This window comes from Pseudomyrmex gracilis, unplaced genomic scaffold (assembly GCF_002006095.1).
Source record: "Pseudomyrmex gracilis isolate BER0280 unplaced genomic scaffold, ASM200609v1 scaffold_42, whole genome shotgun sequence".
Classification (NCBI taxonomy): domain Eukaryota; kingdom Metazoa; phylum Arthropoda; class Insecta; order Hymenoptera; family Formicidae; genus Pseudomyrmex; species Pseudomyrmex gracilis.
This window is the reverse complement of record NW_018020626.1, coordinates 156,481-174,552: the sequence shown is the minus strand read 5'-3', so window position 1 is coordinate 174,552 and position 18,072 is coordinate 156,481. Positions and strand designations below refer to the sequence as shown.

The 18,072-nt window shown below is 41.1% G+C and overlaps 2 protein-coding genes across 2 annotated transcripts in view; both read right to left on the bottom strand.

The window, feature by feature from the left end:
* The window catches only part of LOC109853046 (short transient receptor potential channel 5-like), a 7,364-nt gene extending 3,059 nt beyond the window's left edge, over window positions 1–4,305 (bottom strand). The window contains exons 1-6 of the mRNA XM_020424756.1: window positions 4,138–4,305; window positions 3,858–3,995; window positions 983–1,352; window positions 917–938; window positions 666–861; window positions 358–534 (exon numbers count right to left, since the gene is read on the bottom strand). Of these exons, the coding sequence (XP_020280345.1) occupies window positions 358–534; window positions 666–861; window positions 917–938; window positions 983–1,352; window positions 3,858–3,995; window positions 4,138–4,176 (942 nt within the window). The 5' untranslated portion in view covers window positions 4,177–4,305. The remainder of the gene's footprint in view (window positions 1–357; window positions 535–665; window positions 862–916; window positions 939–982; window positions 1,353–3,857; window positions 3,996–4,137) is intronic.
* A 486-nt stretch (window positions 4,306–4,791) lies between these two features.
* LOC109853056 (sonic hedgehog protein A) overlaps window positions 4,792–18,072 on the bottom strand; it is a 33,695-nt gene continuing 20,414 nt past the window's right edge. Inside the window, exons 2-3 of the mRNA XM_020424769.1 lie at window positions 8,418–8,679; window positions 4,792–6,725 (exon numbers count right to left, since the gene is read on the bottom strand). Coding sequence (XP_020280358.1) covers window positions 6,025–6,725; window positions 8,418–8,679 — 963 coding nt within the window. The 3' untranslated portion in view covers window positions 4,792–6,024. The remainder of the gene's footprint in view (window positions 6,726–8,417; window positions 8,680–18,072) is intronic.

Sequence of the window (18,072 nt, the reverse complement as noted above, 5' to 3'; positions counted from 1 at the left end):
TATATAGATATAGAATATTATCTATAATATATGTATATTATATATAATATATGTATATGTATAATATTTTCTTTTTTACTCTTTTCTTTGTCACGTGACTTTAGTCACGTGTTGTTTTTCCATTCTTCTCTCTTTCTTTTATTTTTTGAGTTTGATTTTCATGTGTTAATTTTGACATCTTTCGTATGTATTACATAGTTTATAAGATGTATATATTAGCTGTTATCGCGGTGACAGATTGTGTTCACTGATGCAACACATAAAAATGAAACAATAATAGCGTGCGCGTAGCGCGCGCTTGTGTTGTGCTAGTATAACAAAAATCGTATAAAGTATTTTCAGAAAGTTACTTGTCACCTGTTGTACGTTCGGATGAGCCACGAACGTTTTTTGCTCGTAATCCAGAGCTAACAAGAGACGTGGATATACGAAAGTAGAAGTACGACCGAAACCGGCGGTTTGTTTTAGCACGCACTCGACTTCTTCGGCTTTTCGAGCGCACGCTATCAAGTCCGTCGCGAATTGGGCCACTTCCTTTAAGATCACAAAACCGTCACAATTTTTCACGAAATATATAGATCTTTTATACACGAAAAAAACGGGTATTTGATAATATTTATTCAATAAAAGTGTAAATAAACTAATGTAATAGTTTCCGGACTAACATCAGACAACTCTTTGTAGAAAGGATAAAATTCTTTATCGAAGGAAGCTTCTCTATTGAGTTCGGCTGATAATTCGAAAGCTCGTAGAATCGGATCCTCCTCGGTTTGACAAATGTATGCGGGATTCGACACTGCTTTGTACAGAAACAATCGCATTTTTTCCAAAGTCAAGATATCGGTCTTTTCTCTTTCCGGTCTAGAAGTGTAAGAAACGTATAAACACATTAATTCTTCAGTAAATAAAATAACACTTTTTCGATATTAATTTTTTTGCTAAATTATATATAGATTCGCGCTGTTAGACAAATGTTTAAAACTGCTTTTGTGTTTATCAATCGTTTTGTTGTACACGCAAACTTCTTCGCAGTTGCAACTGGGTGGATGAGGTTTTTCCAGAATGTGACGTCGAAACCTGAGCATCTCAATTATTTCAAAGTGTCCACATTGGGCTGCCACGGCGAGAGGCGTGGTATCATCTGGGAAATCAGGACTGTGAGTGACGCCGGCATATTCGAGACCGGGCGTCAATTCGTTCAACTTGTCCATTATCAACGCGGCGATTCTTCCGAGATTGTCCCTGATTGCGTGCAGATGCGTATCGCCCGGATCGATATCTGGATGAGATAATAGATATTCGATCATCGGTATGTTTCTTTCATTAACGGCGATGTGAAGCGCGCTGACACCCTGAAAATAAAACCCTCAATTAATAAAACGAACAAGGAACAATTGTGAGAAGTTGTGACCTTAAAAAGAATTATAGTGTCAGTTTGTGTATAAAATGCGCGCGCCGTTACTTAGACATGTCAATAATTATATCTTCTGTTTTGATTACGCCTCGCTGTTTATTATCATAGTGCAGTAATAACAGCAAAAATTGTTTTTTGGCTTAAAAGAAAAACAAAAACAAAAGGATTGCTTCACATATGTGTGTACATATTGATGGAATCGCTGAAAAATGTTTAAGGTTCTTCCGGAATTTCATGAGTCTCTTTCTGCGGTGAGATAGACTTTCAGAAGGCTATCGGCTCCTCTTTTTTCGGCCGTATCCCTTTTTGTAGGAAGAATGGAACGACGGCGTTTGTCGCCCATCTGCGGCGCGTTTACAGAGGTTGGGTCCCAACAATGGGCCGGCATTATTGTTGTCGGTTGACACTAGTTACAATATTCACTGATATTTTGGCTTTTCGACAGACCCCCGAACGCATTCGTGTCTACATCCACACGCCGGACGACGACAATAACGCCTCAGTGATATATGTTGACGGTAAAAAGCCCTTCTTGACTGTCCCTTGAAAATCAGGGGCAGCTGCCGCCCCTTAATGTTTCGTCTGACTCCACAAAATATTTGTTTGCCATTTGTTTCTGCGGCTTTTTTTCTTCTGTGAACTTTTCCGCCGAAAAAATATAGGAGCGAAAAAACGTGGCAAAATGATCGAGACCACCCTCATTTGTACGAGACCACCCTCGAGACAGAAATATATCATCTAATATAATATATCTTCGAGGATAATAAAAATTGAGTGACAAATTGTGACAGAAAAATAAGGAAGAAAATTAAGGAAGAAAAGTTTTTTTTTATGTGCTTTCTTTCTTGAAGAATAAAAAAAAAAAAAAACGTCGAGAGGAAACAGTATGGTAAGAGAAATTTCGAGAATGGAATATTGAGCTGACAAAATATTACAAATATTTATTAATGAACGATGCTTTGATGCGTTATCGGAACGAGCTAAGGCTTATAAACTGTATATATACATATATACATAGAAAACACATGGAAAATAAAACATACTTAGAAGAGCTCAAAGAGATTCCCACATGAAACTTACAGCGGGATAGATCATTTGAATAATTTTTATCAGACGCCCCTTCCCCTTGCTTGAAACCATTGTCTTGTAAAAAGACGGTCTGAAATATGGTCGGAGATACACGGAGGAGACACGGCTTCTTTCTCCGTGTCTCTCTCCACACACCGGCCACCTTCTCTTCTCCTCTCTCTTTCCACTTGCGCGCCCGTTTCTCCTCTCGCCGCTTCGGCATTTCGGTCTCAAAGTCAAACAAGAGTTTGGGCGCTTTTCTGGAACCCCAAAGAGAGAAGAGTACATTGCGCGAGCAAACGAAGATGGTGGTCGCAGAGCCGGCCGAATGAGTGAAGGAAGCACATTCCACGGGGGGTACGTGTACCTTCTCGGTGGGGTGAAGATCGGAGATAACTGGACTTAGCATTGCCTTCATTCTCTCTCTGTTCTGTCTTTCCTCCTTCTGTGTATGTATGTACGTGTTCCACGTCGAGTCTTACATAAGACAAGTAATGCAATTTTTTGTCAGAAATTTTAAAAAACGTCTCGATATGCGTTTAAAAAGTTATATAATTTGTTAAGAAATTTGTTGAAAATCTTTGTCGTGAACATTAATGAGAGACGTTGCTCGCGATGTATCAGAAAGCGAGAGGTGTGTATATATCATTTACTTCGCACTATCTGTTCTCTCAGTTATCTACTTTTTCAAATATCTAGGAAGAAATACAACGTTAGAAGTAGTTGAAAAATATCATTTACTTCGCACTATCTGTTCTCTCAGTTATCTACTTTTTCAAATATCTAGGAAGAAATACAACGTTAGAAGTAGTTGAAAAAAAACATAAATTACCGACAATCGAACAATCTTAAAAAGCGATTGACATAAATATCGAAAATGCGAAAGTGTATCTTCTTTTCCTCCTTTGACGCGCAACGACCGACGTTTCAGTCAGTCCCACGTAAGCGGCGGTAACGGTTGAATCACGGTAGACCCGGTGATGGGAGATAAATTCGGGAATTTTTACGAGCTGTTTAAAAGCCTGGTTTAAAGCGCGCCGTTCGCGCGACTTTGTGGGTCGTCCGGTGAATCAGATAGAAAACGGACAAATCTGGGATAGATGGTGATTTATAGTAAACACATTTCACCGGGATGTAATTTAGCCTTCCCGTAAAGCTAATGGCATTTCGGTGACGAAACTTCCGCGATTAGATGATATTAATTGTCAAAGTGAAAAAAAAAAGAACAGAGTTTATATATTTTTTCGCGCGTAGGTTTTTTTCTTTTTTTTTTTTTATTCTGTGTAAGAAAAAATATTGTGTATAGTTTATTACGTACATTCTCTGCGTATATCATGATGATCTTGAGAACATCATGACAAGTTCGCGTACTTACTTGAAAATTTACGGCATTTACATTGAAATCTGGATATTCTTCGAGAAACGAACGCACTTCGGCGACATTTCCGTCGGCGACTATTTCGAAAAACCGTTTTTCATTTGCTTGCAAATGTGGTAACACCACACTCGGTTGCTGTAATGAAATAACCTTCGCATATATCTAAGCATTCCTCTGTAATATGTAAATTCTATTTTACACTTAAAGGACAACATTACACGGTTACTTGGCAAGAAAAATTCGGCTGTTAACGTGTCCTTTATGCGGAAGTGCTTACATGATCAAATTCATCTTCTGTCGTTTCACGATCTGTCATTATAAATGATCAATTGATGGCACACGAATCGCTTTATGCGATTATCATATTAGATTACATTTATTTATGTGCAAATTACGAATGAGACAAGACAGTTCAGAAAATTCAAGCGTATTACATACAAGAGCTTGTAGAATAAGAAAACGTCAAGGATATTTTAGGAATGATAGGAATGAAGTTGCTTTCGTAAAAAGTTCGAATGAAGTTTAGAATCGTTCGATAGTATAGTGCAAATAGAATATACAAAAATATATTTGGAGAAATTTTTACGCGTAGTAAAGAAGTTTAAACTAAGACCGATGATAATTGATCAACGAATCGGGAAATGAATAAGAAGAAGAACATAATGAATTGTTATTTGATATGGTTTAATCTTTTGGCAAGAATATACACATAAATTATTATTTAATTTTTTTTGCTACAATATACAAATAATAATAATAATAATATGTGAAACAAGTATAATATTATTAATAATATAAAATATATTTTTTTATATTAATAATAATACAACCGAGAGAGATAGAGATACTATATGTATATATAACATATATTATATATAAAATATTATATATATTTTAAGTATATTTAAATAGTTTAAGTATATAATTTAGATTTCTCAATGAAACAATTCTTACATTATTAAAATAATTAATTAATTTTTGCGTCAGTAATGATTTATCGTAAAAGATGTGACAGAAAGTATAATAATATAAGAGAAAAATATGACCTAATACAATTTACTATACAATTTAAAGGTACTAGATAAATAGTCACTGATACTGACAGCAAATATCAATCGAGTTCTTTTAGCTTACACTCTTTGCACTTTATTTCTTTCATTCAGAACTCACATTTATTTTAATTCACGTTTATTTTCATTCATCAAAAGTGCAAAAAAGAGATGCTAGAAAAACTCACATATTTACGTATATATTATTATATATATTGGTCATAAAACACATATTATCAAGGCAAAAAATAAAGCAATCTACCGTTCATCTTTCATTTTACTAGAAAGAAAGTGAAAAAAAAACAAGCAAATTATATACAATTAATTATCTTCGTTCCAAGAAGTGTAAAAAAGCGTTTTACAGATCTTTTTTAGATTAAAAATAATATTTTTCTTATTGTTTCTAATCTAAAATTAATTATAATTTTAACAACGCAGATGTGTTTAAATATAGATATGCTCTACACGTACATCAGACTTATTTTGTTAACATTATAATAAAAACAGTCAATATCTATTATTATTTTACACATTTTTTTTGCACAGTAAATAATATTTTCTAGCAAAACAGTTTTAAACACAAATATGCCGGACAAAACACACAGTTCGCGAACACTTTCCTAAGGAACACACAAGGGACACAGAAACATATTTATATTTCATAGTATATATACCACCAATATTATACACACTTAAAATATATATAGAAGGGATGAGTTTGAACCCCTAAAGCTGTTTTCACTCTCACATTACGAATCTAATATACTACATATCATTCGGTAAACACGAGTAGATCACTGGCCAATTTCATGTGTCTCTTATATATTCCGCACGTAAATAATTAAATACATAATAAAAATGATGAAAGATAGTCGAAAGATGACGTCTATAGATTGTAGTCTCTCATGTTGCGCATATTTCACTATTTACGTGTATCTTACCACGATGATAGATCATTAAAAAAGGAAAACTTTTCTCTCAAAAGTCTCAATCGTCTTGATTATTTATATTAGAGTTCGAGGACGTATCATCGCGAAATAATTGAACATCACCAAAATGGATTATCATCATCCGAGTCAAGACACATTCTTCATTTTTGTCGAGTCGGGAGATTTTCACTTGTAAAGCATGTTCGATGGCAACACGTACGAAGCCAGCGTATAGAGCATCGACGCGTACCAATGAACGCCTTCCGGCATCGTCGTCGTCGGCTCAGTGCCGTTGCTGTGTCTGACCTGGACGTGTCGCACGTCGTCGTCTAACCTTTGCACGAAGAAGGATGTCACGCTCTTCCAGATCCTCAACGGTAAGAAGGAATAATGCGCTACTGTCTGGCTGTCGACCACGGCATAACAAGACGCAACAACGTCGTCGACCAAGAGGGTACCTTCCGTCGTCAATGGCGCGAACACACCCTCTTCGAGAACTAGCTTCGTCTCGACGACGGTATCCCATCGCAAACGATTGTCCACGCTGTTTCTCAGGCTTGTCGTGGCGTCGCTCACGAGGATCTTGTCGCCGATTTGCACCATTTTGGCGAACACCGATGATCTACCTTCCACTGGCACCAGATGCGCCGGCGTCAATGTGAGAACTCGGCCGGACTTTGTGGTCAGACGAATGAACTGTCTTTTCTCGGACGGGGAACGATCTAGGAAGGCGATTACCTCGCTGTAGACGACGTCTCCTCGAGAATCCACGGCGGCGATTCGCTCGCCGAGACGAACCTCGTCCAGTCTTTTTCTGCTGCCATCCTCTGTTGTAATTATACTTCTTCCCGGGAAGCAGCCGCCAGCCTTGCCTGCCGAAGACGAATCTAAAAGTGTAAAAACATACACAGAGATAAAAGAGATGTAAGAGCGAGGTGGAATAAGAGAAAATATAAAACACACTTTCAAGAAAAGACCCCAGGACTAAAAGTCACACTGTTTACACACCAATAAAAAAAAAAAAATCCATAGTGTACGCAATATCATATATAATATTGCGTACATTATGTAATAATAGTCACATTTTTTGACTTTAAGAAAAACCTATTAATTTTATATATCTTTACATTTAAGAAATTTATTTATTGTTAAGTAAGAGCGTGCAAATTTCTCACAATTCACCCCCACACGCAGGCAGTATCGTTGAAGTAAATATAGAGAAAGAAAATTGTTTAAAAACTGTCATATTTCTCACAGGTAAGATAAAATTATGCGAGAAATTTCAAAACCAATGAAATAACTGAAAAATATAGAGATAAGAAGAATTTATATCACCGGATCCAAGATAGAATAAACCGACCATGCCATGCTTTTACCAAAACTCATTTAGTAAAAATGTCTTACACGCTACTAACACACACAATATAGTAGCAACCCACACTTTAGAGAAAAATATTCCTCGTTCGATTTATTTTAAATGAGATATCTATACCGTTTTTTTATGACAACCGACCTGTGTGTTTCTAGCCTTGATCTCTCCCGTGTGACATTTTCTAAACATATTATAAGAAGGTAAATATTAAAAAAACCAACATTACTAATAATGTATTCCTTTAATGTATAAACTTTATGATGTAAAAAAATAGCAAAATTATTAAACATGTAATACAACAAAAATTTGTAAAATAATAATTTTAAACGTAATTTTTTTGCTTCGGAATTATATATACATTATAAAAATAAAATTGATCGTAAATTGAAAGTTGCGTACATATAAAATGTTTAAACTAGCACGCGGATAATTTTCTCGCTTGTTATGTTAATCGTTTGAATTGATTACAAAAAACTAGCCGAGTGTTGAAATCGCGATACGCGTAGATCGTATTCGCACTTTTTATCATGCTTCGATTGGTTTTCCTTTACTCTATTGTTTGCCCTTCTGACCATCGACTCGTATCGATTTCGCACCGATTTCTATGCTCGATTTTAATTCAGACCGACAGGCACGCCTTGATTTATTGACATTTATTTTGAAATTCGAGACCGACCTGTGGCCTCAACAAACGAACACGAATCGCTGATTGCTCGTGCAGGTAAATACTCTGGAATGGAAAGAGAACGCCGGAGCAAAAAGTGTAATATGCTGATCACAGCAGATTTACAAGTTTCTCACAGGCAAAAAAACGTTAAATGATTTTATATAGCGTAACACGTTTACTTAAGGTGTTAAGTCACCTTCTCTCTTAACACAGCGCGACTTTAGTATTCTTGTTCTATTAAACGACGTTATTACAACTATGCATCGACTTGAGCGTCTTTATCTCATTAAATGACATCGTTACAAGTGCCATTTGGTGGTTTATATGCTCATCTTTATTGACGCAGTATAATCAAAGTTTATGTGGGTATTAAGAAGAAAGAGCTATTTAAATTTACATACACTTCGCGCAAGATCGACCGCTTTTGATTCTCAAAACGAAAATTCGTCGTTGTAAATCGGAATTCGCATTTGTATCATGTTTCTCAATAAATCTGATGACAACACTTGTCTTGAACGATATGACAAAAACCATACTAACCAGATTTAACGGAGCAGTGAATGTGCGACCTGGACTCGTAGTAGACCCAATCGAAACCAGCTTCGACCGCAAGTCTCGCCAACATTCCGTACTTCGCGCGATCTCGATCGCTTGTTGTCACATCAACCGCTCGTCCCTCGTAGTGCAAAGAATCCGGCGCGTGCTTGTGATCTTCATCCCAACCTTCGGTCACTCTCAGCTTCACCCCAGGCCATTGGTTCATCACCGAGATCGCCAAAGTATTAAGTTTCTCCTTACACCTCTATAACATTGCGCGATTGTGAAAGCAATAGCACATTAACATCGTAAAAAAAATAGCTTCATTATAATTGTGAAAAGCAACTAAACTACGTTTCTTCAATTCAGACTTACTTACAGATGTGAGTGTAATTTTTCGGATAATTTTGAGAATTTAATGAGATACCGTTTGGCATCCCAAGTGCGCAGCAACAGATACTTTCTGATTTTACGCTGTGTATACTTTTGTAACACACATCTCATATCTTTAGTGTTATATATTTTTAACATAATATATTATATTTTTAAATATTTAAGATGTGTTAAATTAAATGCTCTGTATATATACATAATATCTCTCCTGATCTATTTGGTCAAGTTTAGGATTTCAATATAGATACTTTTTTGACATTTATCTAGGGATAAAGAGCTGTCGCTCTTTCTCAAGCGAAAAGTGTTACAATCCCCTTTTCCAGGAAGTTCCGCTTAACGCGATTTCCGTCGCGTGTGAAAACATCGGACGAGAGACGGTCCGGTCGGGAATCCAGCTTGATTTCACGGTACGCGCGAGGAAAAAGAGCGGCCTTCCTCGTGACCACCGGATGGCGTCAGGTACAAAGCTTATAACGTGAGGAAAACGAATACATGTTTTGACCGGTCATGAGGTCGGACCGGGATCTTTAAGAGACTTTAACGAGCGCAGTCCGTGGCGAATCAACAGGCAAACAGGAGTATAAATACGCCCGATGTCGAGGATCACTCGGTCACGCTGAATCCTCTTCCTCTCTTCTTGCACGGAGTCAGTTCTCTCTCATTGTCTACAAGGCAGTCATGCGGTGTCGTGCGGTCAATAGCGCATTCTCGGTAACGAAGCCCGGATGGCCCGATTCGAGTGAAACGAGGCCCCCAATAGCAACGAACCCGTGTAAACTCCGGGGCTTAATCCGGAACGCGGCGTATCGAGGGCGCGAGAAGCCAAACGCGAGGGAGTCCTCTCCCATTGATCGGAGCCGCGGCATTGTCGAGGAGCATTTGAGGCGTCCGGGGCCCTTGTTCAAATCGATTTTCGGAGGGCAAACGTCCACGCAGGACCGTATCATGCGGATGACCGGACACATCAGGCGCTGCTCTCGCGTGAACGCGTTCGATGTGAGAATATACGTATAAAATGGAGGCCCGACGAGCTGCCGCGCTGTGTTCTTTTTATTTCCGGCCGAGCGCGCGGAAGAGGGCAATTTTAAAAAGGAACTCTCGATCGACTCTTACGAAGGATGAGATCGGGAGGAGGAGAAGGAGGCGCGGAATTACACACACAGGAGAATCTATTTCGAGGAGCTTGTCGATCGCGCGAGAACGCGTTGCGGCCGCGACGAATTTTGCACACTAGAGCGCGCCCGTATATCTCACCCCTTTCATTCTCGCGGACCTCAATGGCGGTCGGTGTATGCAACACAACCGACCGGTGTCTGTCGGACACGAAGCGGCTCGCGATCCACGACCACAATGAGACCCGTTCGACGTTATAACCAAGAATGAAACGGAGCTAACAATGTCCACGAATTTGCAGCTTTCCTTGCGGCAATTAGCTCCTATTGACTGCAGACGACGGCCCCTCGAGGGACCGGTCCTGCCTTTCCTTCTTCTCCTCTCTTCGCCTTCGTTTTAGTTTCTCACTCCCGGGAGTTCGGGATCCTCACACCGGTGAAAACCTTCACGCCACGTGCACGCGATTGCCGCGAACGAATCGCACGCCCATCGGCTGTCGGATGAATTTCCATTAAAGTCCTCGAGAGCTTCAAGTCAACTCCTGTATGCGCGACGGTATATATCCGTGTACTCGTTCAATACCCGGCCCCGCCTTTAATTCCCTCGTGCGTGATTCATTTTGCAAAATTTATCGCTCAAAAAACCGCTGATTCTCACATCTTAGTGACACAATCAACTATTGATCAAAATTCGCCGTCATTTCCGGCGCGTAGAAATACCGCGCTTTGTTTGGGGAGAAGCTGATTCGAAACGAATCGATCATTTTTCACCGAGGATGGAAGAGATAAAAAAAATGATAGGTCGTTGTGTTCTTCTTCCCGATGTAATACCGTCACACGCATTGTGAGGACAAATTTGTATGCGGGAACGCGCATTTCGATTTCACCAATCATCAAATATATATCGGGAGATACGCGCGTTCTTTCCTCCCCTTTCCTCTCTCCGCGCAAAGATTGTGATCAAAACTGATCCTCGAAATTTTCTCAGGCGCCTTTGGCTTTCGTGCGTAGCCTTCGCGGCGCATGATGAGAACCGAGGTAATAGAGCATGAGAATGACGATGGAGTCAAGAAGAGAAGAAGAAGAGGAAGAAGAAGATGCGGAGGAGGGGAGGGTATAAAAGGCCGCGAAGGAGTCTCATATAAAGAGAGGAAAGAATAGTGAAGGGTCTGAGAGATATATCGGCCGTGGTGCGCTATGGGGAACCTTGTTCACGCAGCAGGGTGCCCCCTGGGCCCCTCCCAGACTTTACATCTATTTACAAATATTTTGGCGGACTTGAGATGATAGAGGGTACGAATGGAAGAATGAGAAAGCGAGTGCGCGCGCGGTTAAGCCAAAGCCGAGAATGCCGGGTAAAAATCCATTTCGAGTAAAAAATGACCTGGCCCGTAATACATTAGAGGTTAAAAGGAGTGTTACGTCGAGAATCTGGGCGGAATCGGCGGTGGCAGAATAAAATTCCGCCAAGGAGCTTTTATGCGCGCGAAATGTTCCGAAAACAACCGCTCGTGCGAAATGCAAAACGAAAAGGAACCGCCTAATGGAATTGAATCAAAATCCATTATGCGAAACGTTTAACGATGCGAGCTTCTCTTGGGAAGTGTCGTTATTTAGAATATATATCCGTTTGAAGACCCCGCCGTAATACTCTTCACTTTAATCGAAACCTCTTTGTGCTTTTTTTTCTTACATATAACAAGTAAATAAATTGTATAAAATAGGACGCAAGATAACAAATAGATGTTTGTAATGTTTTGGCATGTGAGATCGAATTAATTGGTATGTAAAAAAAAAAATAGAATTCTTGAAAGTATATGTGATGTGACGAATAGCGGACGGTCAGTAACCGAGAAAACGTTTATGGGAAAGTAGTGATGAGCAGAGACGCCTGCATTCTGCCTGCGTTATCTCTCCTTCATCACTCGCTTCAATAGCCACTAATTACGGAGCGCTTGTCGCTTACACCTCGTTTACATATTTCGTATCTTATCGTTTAAACGTTCGGTAAACCCGTGTTAACTCTCGCGCGTCCACGATTCCTTCCCATCCCGCTCGTGTGTGCGTCCAGCAGTATATAATCAACACGAAGCCACGCTAAAGCAATATTAATTTCCTTGTTCAGCGCGGATACTAATTGCCCTTGCGCTGCACGTTACGGCTCGTTAAATCGCGGATAACGTTCACAAAATTGTCGAGCCATCGTCGAGAACAAAGGGAGAGTGGGTCGTCGAGACAAACGACGTCCGAGTGTTGCCGAACAGTCGGAGACGCTTGGTCGGGGGTGAGGAGGTCAAAGAGCAGGAAGGAAGAATAAAGCGGAGGTGGTTGGTGGTTCGGAGGGGGAGAGGGTAAAGGAAGATGAAGAGGAGAAGCGCACATTTGAAGTAGAAAAAACGGCGGGAGCAGAGGAACCAGAAGATGGTCCACGTATTGCATCGGAAAGGGGGTTGGGTCCGAGATGAAAGAAGATGGTGCGCGAAGCAGGACTGGGCTCCATACCAGCATCCGCAGACGTTGCCCCGCCCCCACCGGTTTTTTTTCTCTGTTCCTTCTCCACCTCCGGCCCGCTCCGGCTTTACCTTCCCGCGCGGCCAGACCAACCTTTTATTCCGATCTTCTTGTTTTAACGTGCTCGGTTGCTCTACCCCCTCCTCTCTCGTGATCCACCACCCTCCTTCCTACCCATCCCTGCCGGCGTCCCCGTCCACATGCCGGCCACATTCGAGACCCCGAGAGCGGGCCCCGATATTCCATTCACCGCGCAACGAACCGCCCAAGCGTCAGCTGATCTTCCAAGAAACCACTTCCGCCTCTCGACGGTGACCCCACGACATCTATACGCACTACTTTACATCCGTAGTTTTGTTCATTTCGGTATGACTGTCCAAAAATTCATTTCTCAAACAATAGAAAGGTTGTTCGTCGCGTGTAGAGGAAATAATGCTACCTTTTTACGGATTTTTTTTCACACACCTGCTTGCTTCTTTATTTTCATAAGATTAGTCTTTATCGAGAAAGTCTTTTCTCCTCAATTATAATCGAATTGTTTTTCTCGATTAATTGCTCACAAACAACTATCGAAAGAAGACGCAATCGGTGCACGCAGGACAATGGCCCGGGACCAAAGAGATGACACGGCAACAATGGCAGTAGTTTCAGAGAGAATCGTGCGAGGTGCATCGAGTGTTTGTCGAGCTCTCTAGATGGTCCCAGCAGTAACGACTGAAGAGCAATCCCTTGCGTCCAGAACGACTTATCTCACGCTTCTCTTCGTCTCTCTTTCCTTCATTCTTATTCTAATTTCTTTCACCTCGTAGCATTTCATTTACATGCCATACACGATTGTGCATTCCCTTCTTCTTTGTTTTAGCAAAGTCAAACATCGGAATATATTTTCTCCCTTGAGTTTGATAATTCATTGTGTTAGTATAAATATTAATTAACATTTTTTAAGAAACATTCCCACGATCAAGATATAGTAAACAAATAACAATTAAAATACAAAACTCACTCGGTTTGTTAATGAACATTTTATTTAAAATTTCTCAAGTGTTCTCCATTAGAATCAAAATTTTCTTTTTTTTTTCATGAGTTTCAAATTGTTTATTTATATACGCACTTGTCTCTTTACTTTTAATAAACATACGAAAGTTTACTATTTCTCGTCAAGTGCAATTTCCGGGAAGCCCATCGACGATCTGATGCCGATCGATCTCGCTGAGGAATTTTCAACCTGTCGTGGTTTCGATCCTTGTGTTTTTACGCTCTTAGCAGATCAGGTTACGTCCTTATTGCTTACCTGAGCGCAGTGACACACTCTAGAGTGAGAGCGACAAGACGAAAGAAGATTCAAAAAGCGCAAGTGGACATTGGTTGCGAATTTTGTAAAAAAAGAACAAAGTCTTTTTTAATATTGCTAAAATAGGACGAGTGAAGCGTGTTCTTAGAATTTTCAGTCAAGCCTTTTCTCTCTCTCTCTTTATAATTATTTACAGCCCGTGTAAATGTTTAAAACTTCGTTCCTCGCGAACCAGCGTATTCTGATATTCGTTTCGCGTCTCGGCGTCCCACGTTATATCGCCGGCTCATTAAAGATACTCGTGATTTTCTCGCCGACTCCGGCCGGCCGCGCGATTTCCTGGAAAGCTCGATCGATCCTCGTGGATCGCGCGCGATCAAGGGGGCTCGAACCTGTCGCGGAGCCGATCCAAGTCTCGCTGTGTCCCGGGGAGCTCATATTACATCCTTATTACATACCTGAGCGGAAGACCGCGAGGAGGACGTCGAGCCGGCGGAGGAAGATCGAAGTCGACGGACCGCGAGACCCTTTTGTCTGTGGGAACGGATTACCCACGGGAGAGAAGGTGAAGGAGGATCAGGTGGAGTGATGGCGACGAGAGCGGGGCCCGTGCACAGAGATGAGGTGAGATGAAGAGGGGAGAGACGAGAAGAGAACACCAGGGGCGTGTTATTTTGGCCCCGAGGCACGTCACGCCCGTCGTCGCGGACTCCTCGGGCACTCCACGAAGTCGACCACGGGTGATGAAGCCTCGTCCACCGCAATCAAAGTACGCCTCGTCGCTTCCATTGCCCGATCCTTCGCGCGCAGCTTCCTCCTTCCGTCCCGTGCGAAACGCGCGGGCTACGTATCGAGGTTTTCTCCCCGTGACCGCGAGTCACGCAGCGTGCGAAGATTACATCGAAAACGTTATATCAAAGGGATATGCGTGTGAGAATAAGTTTTGAATGGACGACGCATGAGAAAAATATTCAAGAACAAGAAGAAGAACGCTTCATCCAATATTGTACATTAAATGTTGACGCTACACGCGCGTTTGTATATTAACTTACGAAAGTTATTTCGTATTTCTATTTAAACTTGTATTCCGGCTCGTGGAAAAAGCGTCATAAGAACGAGAAATTACTTATACAAGGGTGAAAGTTAAGAGACATTCGATGCCCTTAACGTAAGAGCTTGTCGCGCCGGCTGGTTTGGTGAGGAAGGAGAAAGAAGCGGGAGAGACGAGGGAAAGGAAAAAGCAGAGAAAAGAGAGAAGGAAGAAGACAGGCGGGCAGAAAAAGGACGGGGTATATGTGTATACGGAGAGGACGGATATCGTGTTCCAAATCGGGATCCGAGGGATCGGGTTATTAGGATCGAAATGAATGTAAATCCCCTTAACACGATCCCCGGGCAAAACACGGCTACCCGCGGCTCCGAAAGTGGCCAGATTAGATACCGCGGCAGGACCGTCCCTGGGCCCGCTGCGATCCCGCAGGATGGTAGAAGCCTGATCCTATCTCTCTCGCGTTCTGCTTCGTCGTCGCCGCCGCCGTCGCCGCCGCCGCCGCCGCGTCGAGAGATACCTACTTACCCTGTAGATAGGCCTTAAATCTCGCGCGCGCGGACCGCAGGAATGCTTGGTGCGCGTCCGACCTAACGAGGTTTTAATCGCTGTCACAACATCCACGCACAACACGTGACAAAGGTGTCACGTGTTTTAAATCAGAAAATTATGACTCTCCCACGTCCGCTCATGATCGCGTCGGTTGATGATACTCGAAAAGAGAGAGGAAACGTTAAGGGATATAATATTCGCGCGTTAAAACGTAACACATAATTTCACGAGCCACGTAATTATACAGTTTTATCAACATTAACAATTGTGCGGATCGGATGTGTTTGATTTGTCACGTCGTTTGATGAGAATTAAATGAGAACGGAAGCAGAGAAATCCGAGGCGAGGTGCAAAACGCGTTGAATGAATTAATCTTTACGCTGATATCTAGGCAATAAGGAACAGCGTTTGCGTGATCAATAAGCGCGTAGCGACATTTCACGGCGTATTCCGGTTGATTATATCGGCACGTTTATCTCTGACACGTTCTATTTCCCATCGAGACGATAAAGATCGTTATCGCTGACGTTTGCGAAGATTTCCGCGCGCGGCACGTTTCAAAGTCGGGAATGGGAATTTCGCCACCGCTCTGGAAAAATTCGTCTACGTTACCCGGGAATTACGAAACTTTATAGCGACAGTTCTCGTAAATGCCATTGTAAATAACGTGTTATAAGGCGAATTCGTCGAGCTCACCATAACGAGACCGAGCGGTCGAGAAAATACGTCATGGTGAATCGTGACTACTCCCCTCTCTCTCTCTCTCTCTCTCTCCCGTATTTCTACTTTTGCCTGCGATTTCTACCGCCTCGCGATAAATCACCTTGATTTGTGGTTGAGATGAAGTCATAACCAAAAAGTTTTCTATCTTCACGCGCTTTCACAATTGTGCAACTTTTCCACGAGATGAGAAGTTCTGTGACGAACAACAATATTCGCTTTAAGCTGTTCTCTTTCCTCTTTATCACAAAGAAGTTTAAGTTTTACACCGTAAAACTCGAGACGTTATTTAAAACAATGCTGACAGTACAGGAAATTACACAGAGATCAAATCGTGCGAATAAATAATATAAATAGATTGCGTAATGCAGTCTTGTGGATTCGGTAAACGTTAAGTCACGTTTGAGCGATACGAGAGACGAGCCAAAAAAAGAACAGGATGTGAGAGACGCGAATCATTTCTCGCGCCGAAAATATCACCACTGTGAACGGTGACGAACAAAAGAAACTTTTGCTTATTATTGTATGATCTCAGTATGAGATTCCAGCATTCTCTCCTTCCCCCTGTCCACGAGTTTTGTCGACTGTGAAAGCAAATTCCGAAGCGTTTCGCCGTTAGTGCACAAGCAAACTACGAAAATATAGCTACGCAACCTTGATCCGCGAAACACCCGAGCCATTGAACCAAGTCGAAAGTCTTGGAACCGGCTTTGACTTTGTGCAGGAGGAACGTCCGTATCCCTCATTGATCAAATCACGAAGGTAAAGTGCGGCATTCCTCAACGTCTACGAACGCGAACATTGCTTGTACAAGTTTTAGTTTATACATTCTAAACGATCTCGAAAGCCAATTTATTGATATTTTGATAGTATTTTCTCTTCTTTCTTTTCTTTTTCTCTTTTTTTTTTTTTTTTCATCTCTGAGACATCATCAAGAAGTTGAGAATGAAATCAGATGCGAAACCTAGCCTAGCGAAAGAGCAGGATAGACGTCGAATAATCGTTCACGGCGTGCCCGTCACTAAATCAATCAGTCGCGACCAGCCGCGCTAATTAGTACTAATTGACCTTAAGACCGTGCTGGTCTTTAGTCTCGACATGTTATTCTCACCGGAGAGAAAGAGACGGAAAAAACGAAAGAGAGAGAGAGAGAGAGAAATCTACTTCTCACGTTTCTACATAACAATCGGCGCTATAAAAGACAACAAATTATATCGGCATCATATGTGAATTGTTTATTAATTTTATTTTTATAAATGCGCCGCTGTTGATGTGTTATGCGAATTGCATTGCATGCGCGTCGAGAAAGTGGCGCTTAAACTTATATTTGCACGTAAATGTGTAATACAAGCAGCAGCAGTTCAAGTCGCTCGCTCTAATCATATATGTGATCTACATTCTAAATAGTAGACTATAAATCAAATGGTCTCTCGCGCGCGCATGCAATTTCGAGTCACTTGTTGCAATCGTCGTTCCGGTTAGCGCAAATTGCTTTCGCAAACATTTATCGGATTATAAATTACTGGCTTGATATTGAGTTCCATTTTCTCTCGCTCCTCTGTGTGTGTGTAATACAATTATTAAAAATATATTAATTTTGTTTTTTCAAAATATTTTTCTCACACATGTTTAAAGAATGTTCATGTGTTTAAAACCTTAATGTGCGATGTCAGACAATCGAATTATCGAAACAACGGATCTTCTCTGAAGAGCAATCTGCAAACCCTAAAATAGATATGGAATGCGCATGTGGAGCAGATTTTATATTCATGGCGTTTATTGACATACGGCGTTATCAAGTGTATAAATAACGATTATTCTAAATCACTGTTCGTTATTAGGCATTCCGTCACGTACTTATCCGTTGCACGCCCGGTGATTAAATCTAAACGCGCTCTGATGGCGCCATTCTCTCTAGATTTGAAAATAATATTATTATATTAAGCTATGTGTCATATATACGTGATTTTTTTTTTTTTCGACGAAGTATACGAGGTGAAAATCTCTCTCGTGTTCACGAACAATCTTGAG